At 59.3% G+C, this 18,134-nt stretch overlaps 1 protein-coding gene across 4 annotated transcripts in view; it reads left to right on the top strand.

The window, feature by feature from the left end:
* SLC12A7 (solute carrier family 12 member 7) overlaps positions 1-18,134 on the top strand; it is a gene marked incomplete at both ends in the record, with an annotated part of 78,784 nt that overhangs the window by 32,354 nt on the left and 28,296 nt on the right. For all 4 annotated transcript variants that reach the window (XM_080711228.1, XM_080711227.1, XM_080711230.1 and 1 more), the window contains one exon: positions 17,358-17,452. In XM_080711228.1, coding sequence (XP_080567354.1) covers positions 17,358-17,452 — 95 coding nt within the window. The remainder of the gene's footprint in view (positions 1-17,357; positions 17,453-18,134) is intronic.

The following is an 18,134-nucleotide window of genomic DNA, read 5'->3' as shown; positions in this document are numbered from 1 at the left end:
GCCGGGAGTGTAGCTTGGAGGTAGCTTGTAGCTTGGAATGCCCTCAAGTTCAGTCCCCAGAACCAAAAAAAAAAAAAAAAAAAAAAAAGAGAATGGTGGTCCTTTCACCTGCCTGAGCTGTGTGTTTGCAGAGGAGCTGCTCCTGCAGGATGAGTGGAGGGGGTGGGGCAGAGTGGAGGGGCCGGCAGGGGCGTGGGGTGGAGCACCCACCAGTGTGGGCCCTCTACCTGTGGTCACACCCTGGGCCTCTTTTATTTTTAATTTTGTGTGGTATTGGAGTTCCATCCCAGAGGTGTTCTATCAGCCCAGCCAGATCTTTCTTGTTAGGAAACAGTCTGTCTAGGTTGATGAGAGTCTTTCTACTTGCTGAGGCTGCCCTTGGACCTGGGGTCCTCCTTCCTCAGCCTCCCGAGTACTGAGATTGCAGGCTGTGCCACCATGCCCCGCTTACTTATCCCCCCCCCCCCCCTTTTGGCTCCTTCGAGGCCTCCCTATGCTGGCCCAGTGCTATGGATGATGGGGTCTCTGCCCCAGGATGGCGCCATGCCCGTCCATACTTCTGTGGACAGAGTGTTCTGAGTTCTGCTTTGATGTGAGATTCCTCTTGCAAGTGAGATGGACACATTAGTTCTTGGTTTCTCGGTGGGAGTGTTCTCAGAGTAGGAGGTGGAGAAGACACCGCTTGAGGGTGAGCTCTTTCTGACTTCAGAGTAGGGGCTGGGGGGCCACCTCTCCCCAGATGGAAGTCTGCATAGACCACCCCTCTCTGGATATGCAGAGGCTCGGGGCCCTGTGAGAGCCCGTGGTAGAGATGCGCAGGAGGCCTGTCTGGGAGCTCCGGGGTCCCAGCGAGGAGTCCTGCAGGCCTTTCCCTGTGTGTGGCAAGGGCTCGCTGGGGGCCGCTGCTTGGGTGGCCCATTCCCTGCCCCTCCGTCAACGCTGGCTGTCTTCCAGGCTTCCTCTTGGTGTGGTGACGGGTCCTCTTTCTGGACTCTTGTGATTCACGCTCTGTTGTTGAGCGAGTGTTGGTCACCTGGAGTCTCTGCCTCTCTCTGTACGGTGACTCTGTGCTCTGACATGGTGGCCCAGGTGGCATGCTGGGTCACCTCTGTCCTGTGGGACTGTTGGATGCAGGCAGGCAGTGCTCTGTGCTGCCATCGAGGCCGCTGCCATCTGAGGGAGAGGTGATGCCCTGCCCGGCTGGTGTCGGTCAGTGACTGGATGGGGAAGGGTGAGGGGACCCATCCCCTGCCCCTCCTCCCTCACGGCCAGAGTGTGGATGAGCGTCAGACTCCCAGCTCTGTCCTGAGCAAGGGCAGGAAGTGGCAGCTCCATCCACGGTCTCAGGAAGGGCTGTGTCACACTGACCCCCGAGGCCTGTGAGGCTGGACAGGCAGGGCCGCCTCCACTCACCCTCTCCTCAGAAGTCCTGAGGGGAGCGGCGGAGGTCACGAGTCAGGGAGAGTGAGTCAGGGAGAGCGCTGCGGGCCAGGGCAGGGCACTGTGTCTTTGTACCAGATTCCTTGTTAGGCATTCAGCCTCCAAGCTACATTCTCAGAACCACTTTAGATCTTATTTGGAAACAGGGTCTCACTCGCTTGCTGAAAGCCTCACTAAATAGCTGAGGTGGTCCTGGAACCCACAATCCTCCCGTCTCAGCCTCCCAAGTACTAGGATTAAAAATGTGTGCCGCCAAATTTTGTTTTTAAAACTGCAGAGGGCCTAGGGTATGGCTCCGTGGTAGAGTACTCGTCTAACATGCAGAAGGCCCTGGTTCCTTCTCTCGCAGTGCAAACGAAACCCAAACAAAACCGAGGAAACCAGCCGGAAGCAGGTGGCTTCTGGGAGCTCCTCCCTGGTGCTTGGCGGCCTCATGCCGACTCCAGCTGACAGGCCCGTCGTCTTGCGCACTCACAGGCATGCCGTGGGGCCCAGGCCCTAGATACCCCTTTTCCTCTGGTCAGCTGTCTGGGGTGCTGCTGGGGCCGCCTTCGGCATGGCACCTCTGTGGTGCCTCAACCTTCCAGCCCTGGTTCTTTCTTTAGTGTGAGGGGCCTTTGGGCCTGGGATCATGCTCTCTGCTTCTGGAATGTTCCCCAGGCCTTGTGTTCCCGAGGTGTCTTAGGGCAGGCATCCGAGGTCTGAGCAGCAGGGTGGCCTCTGTCCACAGGAGGATCCTGGACTGGCCACTGAGAGGGAAAGGGGCTTCGGAGGGCCCTGTATAGAGGCACTGCCCCTTGGTGTCAGGCAGGCTTGGGCTGGCTGGGCGCTGGTCACCATAAGCGTCCTTGATTTGGGAAGATCTTCTCCACAGCCATGGGCCTGGGTGCAGCTGTCAGCAGGTGGTGTCCCTTCCATCCTGGGACACAGCAAGGACCCCGTGGGTTGGAGGAGAGCCTGGGGTCAGGGTGGCCATTGAGGACGCTGGGCAGGATGCTGGGGAAGGCAGAGCCAGCGCCACAGGGGAGCTGGGTGGGGCACGCCCCGGGGGGTGTGGGGTGGCACACTCTGGTGGTGATGGGCTATTAGTCAACCTCCCGGTCCCCTAGGGAGCACGGTGCCCTGGCCTTGGAATGAGCCCCCCCTCGCCGAGCAGTGTCCTGTGGGAGCCCCATGTTTGTGCATGCCTGAGGGCTCCCAGGTGGCCTCCAGTGGAGCAAGGCCCGCTGGCCCGAGGAGGCTCAAGGAGAACGAAGGGGCCAGATGTGGGTGTCGGCCGCCGGGTGGGGGCCGTGCTGAGCCCTGGCCACTTCTCAGTGCTGGGTGTGGGTCTGTGTAGCTGCCTGCTGTCTCCAGGGGATTGCACGTGGAGTGCCGGGACTGTGTGGTCATCAGACCAGGCTGGGGCAACGTGCACACTTGGGTGCAGGCACACATGTGCCCTCCAAGCTGGGGGGACTTTTGCCCCAGACTCAGGAGGGAGTTAGGAGTCCTGTGGTCCCAGCCGTTGTGGTGCAGGTCCCTGACCTCAGGTGTCCCCTGCATGTGGTTCTGTGGCTCCTCAGCACCTTACACCTCTCCTGTGGTCCGTAGTGTGTTTGGGAGAGGGGCACCCAGAGAGGGGCGAGGAACTTTGTCTGGGTGTGGAGCCAGTCAGGGCGGAGGCCAGTAGCTCTGGGTAGCAGCTGGCTTGGGAGTCCCAGACTTCTGGCAGGGGTCTCAGCCGTGTCCACCCTGAGGACAAGCAGGAGCATCCTCCCTTCCTTCCAAAGTTGCTCTTGCCAGGGCCTCTGCCTTGGACATGGGGCCGCCTTCCTGAGTAGCCTGCTGGACCAGGCAGGGGATATGCTGTCCTCAGGAGCTGTAGATGGACAGCTTGCCCCTGTCTGCCATGCACCTGGGCGCAGCGTGGGGGCGGGGTGTAGGCGGCCAGGTTCCCTCCCAGCAGCGAAGGGTGTGCGGGCCCACCTGTTGTCACTGCCTCCTTGGGCTGTGGTGGGCAGGGCTGTGAGCCCACCTTTCTTCCTCCTAGAATACGGTACCGTGCTCAGCCTCTGTGTGTCCAAGCCCTGGGAGCAAAGTTTGATGTTCAGGATTAAGCATTAACCATGTTCTGTTGGCAGGCATGCTTGTGGTGGCTGGGTGGGGCTTTAGTCATCTCAGTGACGGTGCTGGGTCAGGAGTCCTTGGGTGGCCAGGGTGTGCGAGGCCCCCTGGGGCCTAACCGGGAAGCCTTCATGTAAGGGGTGAGGGATCCTGCGTAGCCAAGGGCCAGGGGCGTCTGGCAGTAGGTGTCCCTCAGGATAGACAGATGGTCTCTGGGTAGTGGGTGAGCTGGACTGGCTCTAGGTATAGACACCCAGGGTCAATGTCTTCCTTAATGCAAAGGAGGGGTCTCTTAGTAGGAACTGGCTGTGTAGACGGGTCCCACAGCGCAGCAGAGCTGCTCTGAGGCTGACCAGTGGCGGTCCCCTGTGCCCGAGCCTCCTGCCAGCAGTGTAGGTGAGCCTCCCGCTTGGGTCCTGTGTCAGGGGTGCTGAGCAGCCCGGCGTCCCCATGTCTAGGGCTGTCAGGTGGCCTGGCCGGGGTCCCTGTGTCAGAGGGCTCCACAGGTGCTGGAGCCTGGGGGCCGGATGTTGGGCCTTGGAGCAAGGCTTGGCACCATGGGGTGCTTGGCCCGACTGGTTCTCTTTCCTCTGCTTGGTGGTTCTGGTAGAGGAAGCCGTGGGAGGGCAGAGTGGGCCTGGGCTGTGGGTTAGACACCAGCAGGCAGAGGAATTTCCTGCCTCTGGTGGTGTCGGTAGGCCCCTCGAGCATGGCGGTGACTCCACACACAGCCTTAGGGACGGTCTGAGGGGGTCTGGAGCCGCCACGGCCGTGTTCAACATGGACTTAAAGCACTTCCAGCTCCTGCTGTGAGAGCTTACCTGGGCATCAGTGCTGCTCGAGGCTGGGTTGTGGGGTCACACGCATGTTCTCTTGTGTGCTTGGCCAGCGCTCCCGTGTCCTGGGGCCGTCCCTGGTTCACGACCACCTGAACTCTGGGGCACCTCAGGTTGCCGAGTCCCTGAAAACATCAGAGGGACCTTGAGTGTCTCCCTGTGCCTTGGTTTCCCCAGCAAGCTGGCCTGTCACAGAGGTCGCCGTGACCTCTCTGCTCTTGGCCCCATCTGCGCGGCTCTGGCGCCAGCATGTCGGCGGCTCTCTGGGCGGCTGGGGAGCCTCTCTCCGTCACTGTGGGGGGGTGAGTGGTGGAGATCAGAGCAGGGACAGCGCCAGGCTGCTTAGGTTTCCTTCCATTTAATGGAGGGACCTGACCGCAGCCCAGACAGGCCTGTAAGGAGAGCCGGCCCTTGGGAGGGCCGGGCTGGCCCAGGTGCGGCCCACCCTCTGCCCTGCGGCACCGGCAGGCAGCCCCTTTCTTCTGTCCCTCTGTGGCTCTGATGCTGCTGTCTCTGGGGAGGAGAGGCTGGACCAGCACCAGCCACGTGACGAGGGGGTGTAGGGAAGTGAGGTCAGCGTAGGCTGCCTTCCCACGAGCGGTCATGCCCCGTGGATGGAAAGTCCCAGAACCACAGCCGCTGTGCAGGGCACACTTTAGTACTGTGGACACCAGTGTCCTGGGGCCTGTCCCATTGCCTAGACGGTCTGGGGCTTTCAGTAGCTGTGTGCCACTGGTGCAGACCAGCGATGGGTATGTGCGTGAGCCTGGATATGCTAGTATGTGTATGCATGAGTATGTGTGTGTGTGTCGCTGCATGGGCGAGTGAGCATGTGTGTCGATGTGCAAAGGTGTGTGTGTGCATAGGCACATGCATGAGTGTTAATGAGGGTGTGCAAGCAGGAGCATGTGTGCTGGGATTGTACTATGTGCTTGGCACAGGAGGTGCGCACCTGTGTGTTCGTGCGTGACTAGCTTTTTGGGGCTTTTGGCCATGTCGGTGTTCTCCACACGCCTGCAGAGCAGGCTCCCTGTCTTGCAGTGAGCTGAGCTGAGCCCAGCTTCCCTGCATTTCGGGGCTGCTGTGACCGTTAGCTTTAAAACCCTTCCAGAGGAGGTGCCTGCCCTTACTGTCATCCCTGGGCCCATCAGGTTGGGGCAGCAATGGCCGGTGGCACCGCGGACATCTTGGGGTCCAGCAGAGAAGGCTACGCCTGCCTTGCCCCAGCCCTCACAGCTTTACTGTGTTTCCCAGGAGTCTTTGCACCTCTGATCCCTAGGGGGAGGTACTGCTGTGTAGTTGGGTGAGCGGGTAGGGGCCCCTGGGCCTGTGGGCACTGAGCAGCATGGAGGCCTGCCCTCCTGCCTGCCCTTGGGATCTTCCTGCTGCTGCATGGGAGAGGCCCTGGAAGGCTGGGCTCCTGCCGCGTGGGCTGCAAGCCTCCATCGCTGCACTGGGGTCCTGTTGACTGGCCTGAGAGGGACGCGGCCTGGCCTGTTGCAGCGTCAGCCTTGAAGGAAGGGTTGTTTGTGACGGAGGGAAACCAGGGCTGGGCTGAGGGGTAAGTACAGAGGGACCGAGATCTGATTTGCCAACTTGAGTCACACAGTAGCAGGGACCAGAGCAGCTCCTCTGTGAGCCGGGTGACGGCTGCTAGGGACGCAGTGGGCCAGGTGGGAGAGGGCGGGCACTGCAAGGGTGTGTCCTTACGAGAGCCCTTCAGTGTCCCAGAATGCAAGATGGGCAGGGCTAGTAGGCCAGTAAGTGCACTTGCTTGAGACAAGAATGTTGGTGGGGTGCAGCAGAGGCCGCAGGGCTGGGGGCTGTGGACTGTGGGTGGTTCCTGTTTCTCAATATTTCCTCTGTTTATGCCTCAGAATGTGTTACTGTTTCACAAAAACTTGTTCAAAGCCCAGATGTGCTTGGAGCCTCTCAATGTTTCCTGGCCTAGCCCTGCCCTTAGTCTTCCACTGGCCAGATGTCCAGGGGCTGGATTTAAGCCACAAGGTACAGAGGACAGAGGGCAAGGGTCAGGGGTCATCAGTTGACCTTCAGGGTCCTGGAACTTGCAGACAGTGCGCTTGCGCTTAACCCTGTCATGGAACCGCCGGCAGGAAGTGGCTTTGGGCGCTTCTGGGTCTGGCTGGCTGGTAGACTGTCCCTGGAGCTAAGGGTGGCACCTCGAGGTCAGCAGGGACTCTGTCATGCTGCGGGTGCCCAGTATCGGGCCTCGTGGCTCAGCAGGTCAGCCTCCAGGAAGGCAGGCCCCACGTGTCCCGTGTCGGGCCTCCTCCGCGGTGCTCTGAGCTCGCTGGACTTCCTGCCTGTGCCTGTCGGCAGGAAGGGGCGGAGGCTGCTGGCGCTGTGGCAGTGTGACCGGCCAGCCACTCTGACCTCAGGGAATGCTCTGGCTCCGGAGCGCAGGCCCCCCTCCCCCATGGCCCCTGTGGGTGAACGGTGTTGAGGAAGCTTAGTATGGGGAGCCTGAGAGGGTGTGGGCGTGCCGGCTCTTCCTGTGAGGCAGATGCTGCCCGGGAGGCCACAGTTCCCACACCTAGTGGGGTCTGACCAGTTGTCCCCAAGCAGAGCCCTGAGGCCCTGGCTCTGGGTCTGGCAGGATGGCAAGGTGTAGGTCTGTGAAGCTTGGCTGAGTTCCACCATGGCTGCTGCCATCTCCTCCCTACCTCCCCTGCCAGAGGGTCCTGCCACCCCCAGCCGGCGCTGCGTGTCTCAGGACACAGAGCGCCCGAGGCCGCCTTCCCTGGCCCCTGGCAGGGGCTGTGCCTGCCGGAAGGCGTGGTGCTCTCAGCCTGTGTCCTTAGAGGTGGGGTGTTGTATGTGGCCACAGGCAGGAGCCTGGCCTGAGGTTGCTGGGGTCTTCAAGGGAAGCGTCTGGGTGGAGAGCATGTTCTGAGTGCAGTCTTGGCGGGGCAGGCCTTGTCGAGAGGCTGCAGACGGGCATGTCTGTCAGTGAATCACAGCAAAGGGAGTTGAAACAGAGACTTACCAGGGACACGCCGCCCAGGGCCCCGGGGTGTGCTAGCGTGTGCGGGGCCGGGGAGGGGAGGCACAGACCACTCTCCGCTTTTTTTTTTTTTTCTGCATCTCAGAAACATTTATTCATGCACACAGTAAGTGTGGCGCTCGGTGTTCCCATCTAACGCGGCATCTTTACGTTTACTGGCCGACGGAAGTTTCCTCTGATGCGCACTCAGCTGGTAACGATGACCACGAGCAGGAGCAGGACCTCGCAGTCCTCCTTTTACCAGCACTCCTGATTTTATAAATGAGGAAGCTCGTCAGCCCCATTCCCCTCCAAACCTCCTGGTAAACCTGGGTGCAGTAGGGCTTCATGGGGACCCAGACTTTTTAGTGATGGTTTGAAACATCTCGGCAAGACCAACTGCTCGGGCTGCAGCGGACCCCCAGACAATTCAGAAAAAGCCCACTCTCCACTTTGATAACGGGATTTTTGTGTGATAAAACGTAGTGTTGGAAGCAGGAGAGGCCCCTCGGGCTCTCCAGGCAGAAGGGGACGGCTGTCTTGTGTTCCGGCTGCTGCAGGCCTTCCGGAGTGGGTCCATCTCTGGAAGCCCACGGCCTCTGTGGCTGTGGCTCTGGGCTGGCTGCCGAGTGGCCGCTCTGGTCATCCCTGGCGTGGCTGGCCCGGTGGAGGGACAGGCCTGTCTGCGGTTTTCCCAGAACTGCGGGCCGTGCGGTAGGAGTGGTGGGGTCCAGGCCCTCTGTCAAGGAGGACAGTGCTGCTTCCCAGGGTGGCGAGCTTGGCTGGACATTGCCATTTGCTGTGAGGTGGGCAGTGGCCAGCGTTCCCAGGCTGGCAGGCCGTTGGAGTGGCTTTAAGCTGGCCCAGCACCCGGCTGCAGGTGGAGAGGTGGCCTCTGGGCTGTGTCACGCCAAGGGCCGTGATGGCCCTTGGCTGGCCACCCCTGCTGGGCTCTGGAATCCCTGTGTCCTGTGATGTGGGTGTTCAGCCCAGGACCCTCAGATCCTCTTCAGGGTATCTAGTTGTGGTGGCTCCTGACAGCGATGGTGTTCAGTCTTGCCTGGTTTTTGATGACCTTGGCAGCGAGGGGCCTGTTCACATGTCATGGGGAAGGGCTGCCGCCGGGGACCACTGATGTCTCTGCTGGGCTTGTGTTTTGGGGAGCAGGGCCCAGAGCAAGAGGTCCAGAGCGCCTTGTGTGGGCACGGCCCGTGGCATCCCCACCTCGAGGGCCGCCTTTGCATAGTCATGCCAGCCCCACCCAACACTGTGTTTTGTTTTCTCTAACTAGTGGCACCGAGGCTTACCTCTGCCTTTATCCAGCGGCGTGACCCGTTTCCACTCTGGTTTGCTGCCGCCTGGGATGGTCCTTTGCTGTGGGGTGCTGGGTGAGAGGTGGGTGTCATGGGGTGGGGGCAGCTCCGGCTGCAGAGTGCTCCTCCGCTTCGTGTGGGGGCGCTTGCTGCACGTTGGTTCTGTTCTAAAGGCTGTGAAGAGGCTGCGGTCTTGGCTGCCACGTGGTGGGGAAGATGCCCACGGCACGGGCGCGGTGACCCGTGGCCCACCCGGCACTGGGGCCACCCGTCAGCTCCTTCCTGCAGCGGGTCCTCTTGGCGTTTGGCATCCTCCAGGCTGTTCCTGCAAAATAAGCTCTGTTCTCACCTCCGGAGCCTCGGACAGGACTGGCAGGTGGCACGTGTCCTGGCACAGCCCGGTGGGCAGCCTGACGGGCGTGCATGCCTGTGGGAGATGTCTCCATAGCTAGCCCTCTGTCCTCTGAGTGGCGTGCCATCGGGGCTCTGCCTGCTCTGAGGGGCCCACCCCGTGCCAGGGGACGAGAATCCAAGTCCAGTCACCGTGCCAGGCAGGTAGGGCAGGGCTTGAGAGGATTCTGCCTCCATCCTGGTGCCCTGGCGCTGTGGGACCCAGGTCCTCTGAAATAGTGCCGTCCCATCGCTCCTTTCTGCATTTAGTGGGCGTGCGTGGCTTTGTGACGTTCTGAATCTGGAGGCTCTCAGGTGTGGGGTCCAGGTTGAGCCTGGCTCAGCCCAAGCCAGCTCTTCTGAGCTGTTTCCCTGTGTGAGTGGCAAGCCATGCCTCTGTGATGTCAGACACATTTTAGAACATAACTTTTTTTCTTTTTGTTACTGGGGATTGAATCCAGGGGCATTCTACCTCTGAGCCACACTCACCCCCAGCCCTACCTAATTTTTCTTCTTTATTTTGAAACAGTGGAGGCCTCACTAAGTAGCTGAGGCCGGCCAAGAACCTGCGCTTCTGCTGTCTCAACCTCTCAATGTTGGGAGTATAAGCATCCACCACCCGCCCTGCTAGAATCTAAATTCTCTAGGTGAAAAGCTGAGCATTTCCGGCCCTTAAATGTGGGGCGTGTCAGAAATGGGCTTATCTGGGGAGGGGTCACTGGGAGCGCTTTGGGTCTGTCCTGTGACTTCTGGCTGCAGTGATAAAATCTGCCCCTCCAGGGATGTCCTTTATTGCGCCTGCCCTTGGTGGGGAGGGTTGCCTGGGCCTGCTCTGTCTGTAGGCAGCAGATGTCTGGGCCTGTTTTCCTGGCCTGGCCCATGCCGACGGCTATGTCAAGTGCTTGGGGAGGACGCTGGCCGGTGACCCGCTCGCTGTCCCTGTTCACATCTCTCCACTTGTTTCAGCTGCTGGAGGTGCCCTGGCACAGTGCCCAGCACCTGGGGGCTGCCTGCCGGCAGGGGCAAGCGCCTCCCCCAGGATCCCGCAGGGCCCTCACTTCTGCTTCCCCGTGGCCACGCCTGGGCGCCCTGCCTGGGAGGGAGCATTCTCAGATTCTTCATCCCTCTTGGGCAGGGCGCCCAGAAGGGAGGGCCATGCCACAGGTGAGCAGGGTCTCCTCGGGAGCATGGTCCTGCCTTCCGATTGTCGTCCTGTCCTGTGCTGGGAATCCGGGCCAGGGCTGGGAGCACTGCCCTGGGGAGCAGCCCTTGGTCCCAGCACCGAGTGTGTGTTCAAGTCCAGGTTTCCTCTATGCAGGCTTTAGTGGGGCCCATCCTCTCTCAGACAGAAGCTAAAACTTGCTTGTGTTCTCTTAGATCTGAAAGTGACTAGGGAAGACCTTAAGTAAAGGAGACCTGGATAATGAAGAAGACAGGTCCTGCACGTTCTTTGGGGGAAAAGCAGGCGAATCACCAGGTAGAAGCATTTGCTGTTTTCCCCTAATTTGTTTTGCTGTGGTTTTTTGGAGGTGGGTTTTTGCTGTGTTGCCCAGGCAGGTCTCAAACGGACCTCAGGTGACCTTCCCGCCTCAGCTGCTTGGGTGCTGGAAGTGCTGGCCGTTTGAATTTTGTTTCAGCGTCTCCCAACTCCAGCAGGGTGGCGTGGGGCTGGCCCTGGGCGCCCTCTCAGGTGCCAGGCTGTGCCTCGACCCCTGTCAGGGCCCTGGCCCTGTCTGCTGGTTCAGGAATGATTCTGGCTCCATTTTGACCATGTGGAAACACTCTTGTCTCCCAGTGGTGGTTCCTTTCTGCCTGGTACTTGAACGCTCAGTGACTGAATGGATTCTCCTCTCAACCAGTGGAGGGGAATGCTTATTTATTTATTTTATATTTTATATTTTATTTTTGCAGGCTGGGAATGAAGCCCAGAGGGTACCTTACCACGAAGCTTTATCCCTACCCCCCATTTTTTTCTTTTTAGTACTGTGAGTAGAACCCAGGGGTTTCCTACATCGATCTATACCCTTAGCCTTATTTTAATTTTTATTTTGAAGTATAGTCCTACTAAGTTGCAGAGGAGTGAGTTGCTGAGACTGGCTGTGAACCTGTGGTCCTCCTGCTCAGGCTCCCAGGTGCTGGGATTACAGACCTGTGCTGCCACATTGTCTCAGCTGGCCTTGACATTAGCACCCTCCTGCCTCAGCCTCAGGTAGCTGAGATAACAGGCTTGGGCTACCACCCCGGCTGAAAAGCATTCTTTGCAAATTAGTGCTGATAATCATAGTTTAAGACTCTTTGCTGACAAGGGAAAAATGCTGATTATTGGTTGCAAACTTGGTGTTTTTATTGCAGTTGAAAGAATTTACCAAAGATCTAAGGATGTGTTTTGCTATTTTTTGTTTTCCCATTTTCTGCACTCAAGTGTACTCATGTGTTTGTTATTTAATAACCAGCAAAATGGAAAGCCAGAGGCACCCAGAGTCAGACGACTCCCATCCCCATCTTGTGGCTCCGCGGGACCTGTAGTCCCTATGGCACGTGGGCTCTCTGTGGCGCCTGGTCTTTTCTGTGGCGTGCGGCCTTTTGGTGATGTGTGCTCACCTGTGTGTGGTTGAAGGTGTTGTGCTTCTGTGATCTTGGGCTGTGTGGATCTTGGGCTGTGCTTATATGGTGCTCACCTTGTTATATATTTTCCAGGTTTCTTGGCCATCTGGTCTTGAGTAAACAGGTGATCCAGTAGTCAGGTAACTGTCTCAGGTTCCTCATCTCCATCTCACACATGGCTGGTGGGGCTGTTTGTGTTTTGTTGCTCTGGAGTCTTCTGTGAGGACCACAGAGGTAGGGCCCTGTCGCAAGAAGGACACTCCTTCCCTTGGAGCCAGGTAGCTGCTGTGTACGCACCTCCCACCTGAGCAGCGGGGCGGCTCAGTCATGGCAAGCTAGGAGTCCAGCCTGCTAGGCAGCACTTCCAGGGTGGCCGGCCGCAGGTCGGGGGGTCAGGCCCTTCCAGGTCGGCTGCCTCTCCCCAGCAGAGAGGAACTCAGCAGCCAGCGACTCTGCCCAGGGTCAGGAGCATGGGTTTGATTCTAGCAAAGGGAGAATCTGAAACCCTGCGACCACCCGTGCTGGGGGGCCAAGCCCTGGGCCTCCTGTGTCCTGGTGCCTGTGACGCTGTCATGCCCATTGATGGGCCAGGGTGACTGCAATGTCTTCAGGATGGAGCTTGTTTTTGAGAGCTGAGAGCCTTTGCTCCAGAAATCCTTGTAAGTGCAGATCCCTGCACAACTGGTCAAGGTGCACAGATGCACGCCAGTCAGGCGCCCCAAGATGGCGGTTGGGACCTGGGGCCACAAGTCCCATGTTCAGTTCATGACTTCAGTCCCAGTGAATGGTGCCCCAGGTGCCTGAGGCTCTGGGGCCTCAAGCCCACTCTGCTCCCTGTTCCTGGGGCACATGGCAATGTAGGTGAGGCCTGGATCTGTGCTCTTTCTGCATAGATGAGGCTGTCCCCGTGCCCCTTCTGTGTGGACGAGGCCATCCCATGTCTTCTGTGTAGATGAGGCCATTCCACGTCCCATCTGTGTAGACGAGGACATCTTATGTCCCATCTGTGTAGACGAGGATATCTCATGTCCCATCTGTGTAGACGAGGACATCCCATGTCCCATCTGTGTGGACGAGGACATCCCCATGCCCCTTCTGTGTGGACAAGGCCATCCCATGCCCCTTCTATGTAGATGAGGACATCCCATGTCCCTTCTGTGTAGACGGGGACATCTCCGTGCTCCTTCCATGTAGACGAGGACATTTCCGTGCCCCTTCTGTGTAGATGAGGACATCTCATGTCCCTTCTGTGTGGACGAGGACATCCCATGTTTCTTCTGTGTGGATGAGGACATCCCCATGCCCCTTCTGTGTAGATGAGGCCATTCCATGCCCCTTCTGTGTAGACAAAGACATCCCATGTCCCTTCTGTGTAGATGGGGACATCTCCGTGCCCCTTCTGTGTGGACGAGGACATCTCATGTCCCTTCTGTGTGGACGAGGACATCCCTGCGCCCCTTCTGTATAGGTAAGGTCCTGTGCCCCATCCCACATCCCTTCTGTGTAGACGAGGACATCCCATGTTCCTTCTGTGTAGATGAGGACATCCCATGTCCCTTCTGTGTAGACGGGGACATCTCCATGCCCCTTCTGTGTAGAGAAGGACATCCCACACCCCTTCTGTGTAGACAAGGAAATCCCCATATCCCTTCTGTGTAGATGAGGACATCCCAGCGCCCGTTCTGTGTAGAGAAGGACATCCCATGTCCCTTCTTTGTGGATGAGGACATCCTATGCCCCTTCTGTGTAGACAAGGAAATTCCCATGTCCCTTCTGTGTAGATGAGGACATCCCAGCACCCCTTCTGTGTAGGTGAAGCTGGGCCTGTGCCCTTTATTATAGCTGAGGGTGCCCTGTGCCCCTTTTGTGTAGATAAGGTCAGCTTTGTGTTCCTGTTTAGATGTTGGCCCTGTCTCCCTTCTGTGTAGATGAGGCAGGCCCATATCCCTTCTTTGTAGGTGGGGCTTGGCTTTGTGCCCCTCCTGTGGCGCCCTGCAGAGAAGGATACAGTGTGGAGTGCAGAGCTGGGGATGGGACCTCCATACTCCCTCCGGAGACCTGAAGTGGCCGTGTCTGCTCCCACCCAGCTGGGGCTCCTACAGCATGGGAGGCCCTGCCTTGCCTGGGTCCTGCTGGGGCACAGAGCTGTCCTCTGCCCTCATACCTGCTCTGTAGGGCCTGGGGCTGGGCGAGTGAGGAGGCCCCACATGTGTCTGGGCATGAGGTGCTGGGTGGGCCTCCAGGTGTGGGCATGTGCATCGTGCATGGGCCTCCAGGTGTGGAGCAGGCGCAGGTGTGATGTGCAGCGGGGTAGGCCTCTGGTGGCTGGCATGTGTGGGTGTGCACGAGGCGTGTGCGGGCGTGCACAAGGCGTGTGCGGGGGGGTGTGTCTCTGTCTGCCCTCTGGGCTGAGCACAGTGTAGGGGGTGTCTTGCCTCACCCTTCATGTACACGGAGTCGTGGGGCCACACCTTCCCTCTCAGCCCCTTGGCAGAGGTCCTGTCCCCTTTCTGCTCTGTGTACTGTCCTGCAGCTCCTGGGAGTGGGGTGGCTGAGGAGAGTCAGGCTGTGAGGCCAGAGGGAGGCACTGTGCAGGGGTGTGTGGCGGGTCCTCGGTAAGGAGCACTCACCAGCGTGGTGCCCTGCACACCACCGGCCATGGCAGGTTGTTCCCTCTGATTCTGTGCAAAGCATCAGGCGCCACAGTTTCTGGGCCTGGGAGTGGCTTGGTGTCAAATTCAGGGCTGGGTGTTTTGTGTTCTCTGTGGTGGCCTGGCCCCCATGGCCTTGATCGGTCAGATCTGTGACCTGGGGCCTGGATCAGGCCTCTCCTGGCTGGAAGGGCCGAGGCGGGCCAGGATGTATGGGGCCTGCAGCAGCTCCTGGGATCTGGTGGCTGGCCGTGCTCTGAACCAACAAGGAATTACCCGTAAGCCAGCATAATCCGTCAGGATATGGGGAGTCTGAAGCCCACAGCTGCTGTCAAAACAAACAGAACCAACCGACAAGGCCTGAGCGTTAGACACTTAGTCACGGCCCCTGCAGGTGGAATCACAGATGTTTAGAATCTTGCTCCAGGAGTGAGAGGAAGGCACCTGGAGTCTGTGGGACCCAGGAGGCGATGTTACGACTTGAGGGTCCTGAACAGAAGGCCACGCTTGGAGTCTTTTCACCTGATTCCTCTCCCAGTGTATGACTCCAGCGAGTCAAGGCTGTGCACGGACTGCCTCGTCCGTCCCTGTCTGCAGAGCCGGGATGGCCTGTGTGTGCAGGGACAAGGGTCTGGCCCGGCACGAGCGCTGAGCTCTGGCTGCGTGCCGTCATCTCTCCTCTCGGTCCCCTCTGCCTGGTGTCCCTGCTGTCCAAGGGACCGACTCCGTTCAAGGGAGGTCCTAGCCACCTGTCTGGTGGAGAGCCCTCAGGGCCTCAGGGCTCCAGTGCTGGTCTTGAGCAGACACTCCTCATGCCTGTGTGTCCAGCCTGATGCCACTGCCCCTCATAGACATCTGGCCAGTGACCAGAACACTGCAGAACACTGCAGCGCTGGAACAGGGCCCCCAGGGATGGCCCCTCTCTCCAGGACCCACTATATATAGGCTGAGTCCCCCGAGGCAGGCCGGATGACTCGGTGCTCCTGACCTCCCCTGGAGGGGCCTGATGTGGAGTCTGAGCCTCCCCAGGCCTCCGCAGAGCCCAGAGGGGTCCAGCCTACCAGAGGGGGGAGCCGGAGGGGCGTACCAGGGTCAGGCTGCCCGAGCTCACAGCTTCCCCTGCGGGTGCTGGTGTAGGACACGCTGGGGGTTCCCAACATGGCATGGCCCTCTGAGACCTCTCTTTCTGCCAACTTTGTTCCTGGTCTCTTCTGTCCCCCTCCCCTGCTCTTAGAGTGTCCTGGACCCTCAGGGCTGCCCAGGGCACCTCCCTGCTATCTGTGGTTCCTGCCAGGCGCCCAGGTGCAGTGTCCTCCTGCCTCCCTGTAGTCTGGCGAATGCTGAGGTCAGGGCACAGGGCGAGGGCTCCTAAGGATCTTCCTGCGTGGCCCTGCCTGCCCAAGGCTGGTTTCCGTCCGTCCGTCCGTCCGTCCATCCATCCATCCATCTTTCTTTCCTCCCTCTTTCCTTCCTTCTGTTGTCTTTCTGCCTGCCTGCCTCCCTCCCTCCTTCCTTCCTCCTTCCCTCCCTCCCTCCCTTCCTCCTTCCCTCCCTCCCTTCCTTCCTCCTTCCCTCCCTTCCTTCCTCCTTCCTTCCTCCTTCCTGTTTTGTGGTGCTAGAGATTGAACCCAGGAGCATTCTACCTCTGAGCCATACCTGCAGCCCTATTTTATTTATTTGGAAATGGTCTTGCTAGGTTGATGTGAGCCTCACTCAGTTGCCAAGGCTGGCTTTGAACCTGTGGTCCTTGTGTCTCAGCCTCCCAAGTACTGAGATTATAGGCCACCACACCTAGCTCCTAGCCAAAATTTTCCTAGTGACTACGTGTTGGGTGCTCAGCATAGGTCAGTCCTGCTGTGAACCCCAGAGGTAGCACTGAGGCCATTATACACGTCTGAGTCCCACTTCTCAGGTGGGGACACTGCGACAGTGGGGCGGGGCTGACAGTATGGCACACAGGCCCGTCCTGTGTCTGTGGAGTGGGATCCCCTGAGAAGGGGTTTGGTACCTGGGGTCCGCACTTGTCCACTAGGCGCCAGGTCGTCTTGGGCTCGATCCACGTGGTCCCAGGATGGTGGCTGCAGTTGGGGCCATAGGAGTCATGTGTGGGCTATTCAGGTGGCCTGAGGGTGGATGAGGGTCAGTGATGCAGTCTTGTGTGGTCAGAGGTGAGGGGCAGATGGGCAGCCTGTTGGCCGCATCCTGCCTGAGGACACAGGAAGGCCCACTTGTCCTGTGTGGTTAGAGGACACCCCTGGCCATGCCAGCCTCTGAGCCTCAGATGCTACACCCTTGTAGCCAGGAGCCTTGTCCAGCTGCCCCCATGTGGGGCCCCGGCACCTCTTTCTGTGACCTCTGAGCCTTTGGGACAGGTGGAGCGGGAGCCGTGGGACCTGCGGAGCTGCTCATCTCTGGAGATGCTGGGCAGCAGGGAAGGAAGAGGGATCTTTCAGTGTCTTTAAAGATGGTGGGGTGGCCGGGCATGGTGGTGCACGCTTGTAATCCCCGTGCTTGGGAGGCGGAGACAGGAGGATCGCGCAGGTTCGTAGCCAGCCGTGCTGGTTTAAGAGACCCTGTTTCAAAAAATATAAAATAGGTCTGGGAGTGTGGCCCGGAGGTAGAAGAGCTTCCAGGAACCCCAGTACCACCAAATGAATGAATGAATGAATGAATGAATAAATAAATAAATAAATAAATAAATAAATAAAATAAAGATGGTGGGGTGTACAGGGAGGGCCGGGGCAGGGGCAGCGCTGGTGTTTGAAGGTGAGAGCCTTGCCGTGGCATGGCAGTGAGGGCCTGAGCCTGACCCTGAAGCCAGTCACATGCGGGAGGCCCCTAGGGACTTGAGGCGTTGACAGGTGGACTCAGAGCCGTCCATGGCCACAGGCAGGGCTGGGCTGCCCGCAGGGACCAGGGGCCAGGACCAGCCCCATCCCCAGACGCCCCGAGCTCTGGCCTGTGCTCCATTCAGCCTTCATGTCCCTGAATACTGACCAGTCTTTCCCTGCAGGAGATGGGATGCCCAGAGAAAACAGCCCATTCATCACCAGCGTGGAGGTGGAGAGAGAGAGCTACTATGAAGGGAAGAATATGGCGCTTTTTGAGGTACTTTGTTTGATTTGTATGAGAAGGTCCCCAGGATGGTAGGGGACTGCAGGGTTCATGCTTTGACCACACGCTGGGGTCCCAGTGAGGGCTGCTGGCCAGCTGCACACTGTTTGGCAGGAGCGGGGATGTCCCCGCCCCAGGGACACCCAGGTCATCTTGCACTGCTGTGCCAGGGCTCAGCCCTTGGCCAGTGCCAGGTCTAGGAATGTTTTGCCCTCCGAGCCCCCGCCCACCCACAGTGGTCCTCTGCACCTGGCCCAGAGCCTGATCTCTAATCTCAGGGCTGGCGGACTCCGTGCAGACCTGCAGGCTCCAGCAGCACGGGTGCCCGAGCCATTGGCAGATGTGAGGAGGGGGCTGGGCCTGGTGTAGGAGGACCTGGTCCACACCTGCCTGTGTCCCCGTGTCCTCGCTGTGGGGAGAGGGCTGGGCCTGGTGTAGGAGGACCTGGTCCACACCTGCCTGTGTCCCTGTGTCCTCGCTGTGGGGGCTGGGCCTTGTGTTGGAGGACCTGGTCCACACCTGCCTGTGTCCTGTGTCCTCGCTGTGGGGAGGGGGCTGGGCCTGGTGTCAGAGAACCTGGTCCACACCTGCCTGTGTCCCCGTGTCCTCGCTGTGGGGAGCGGGCTGGGCCTGGTGTCGGAGGACCTGGTCCACACCTGCCTGTGTCCCGTGTCCT

This window comes from Muscardinus avellanarius, assembly GCF_963383645.1.
Source record: "Muscardinus avellanarius genome assembly, chromosome: 1".
NCBI lineage: Eukaryota > Metazoa > Chordata > Mammalia > Rodentia > Gliridae > Muscardinus > Muscardinus avellanarius.
Note: the sequence above shows the minus strand (reverse complement) of the source record. Positions and strands in the feature narration are given on the sequence as shown.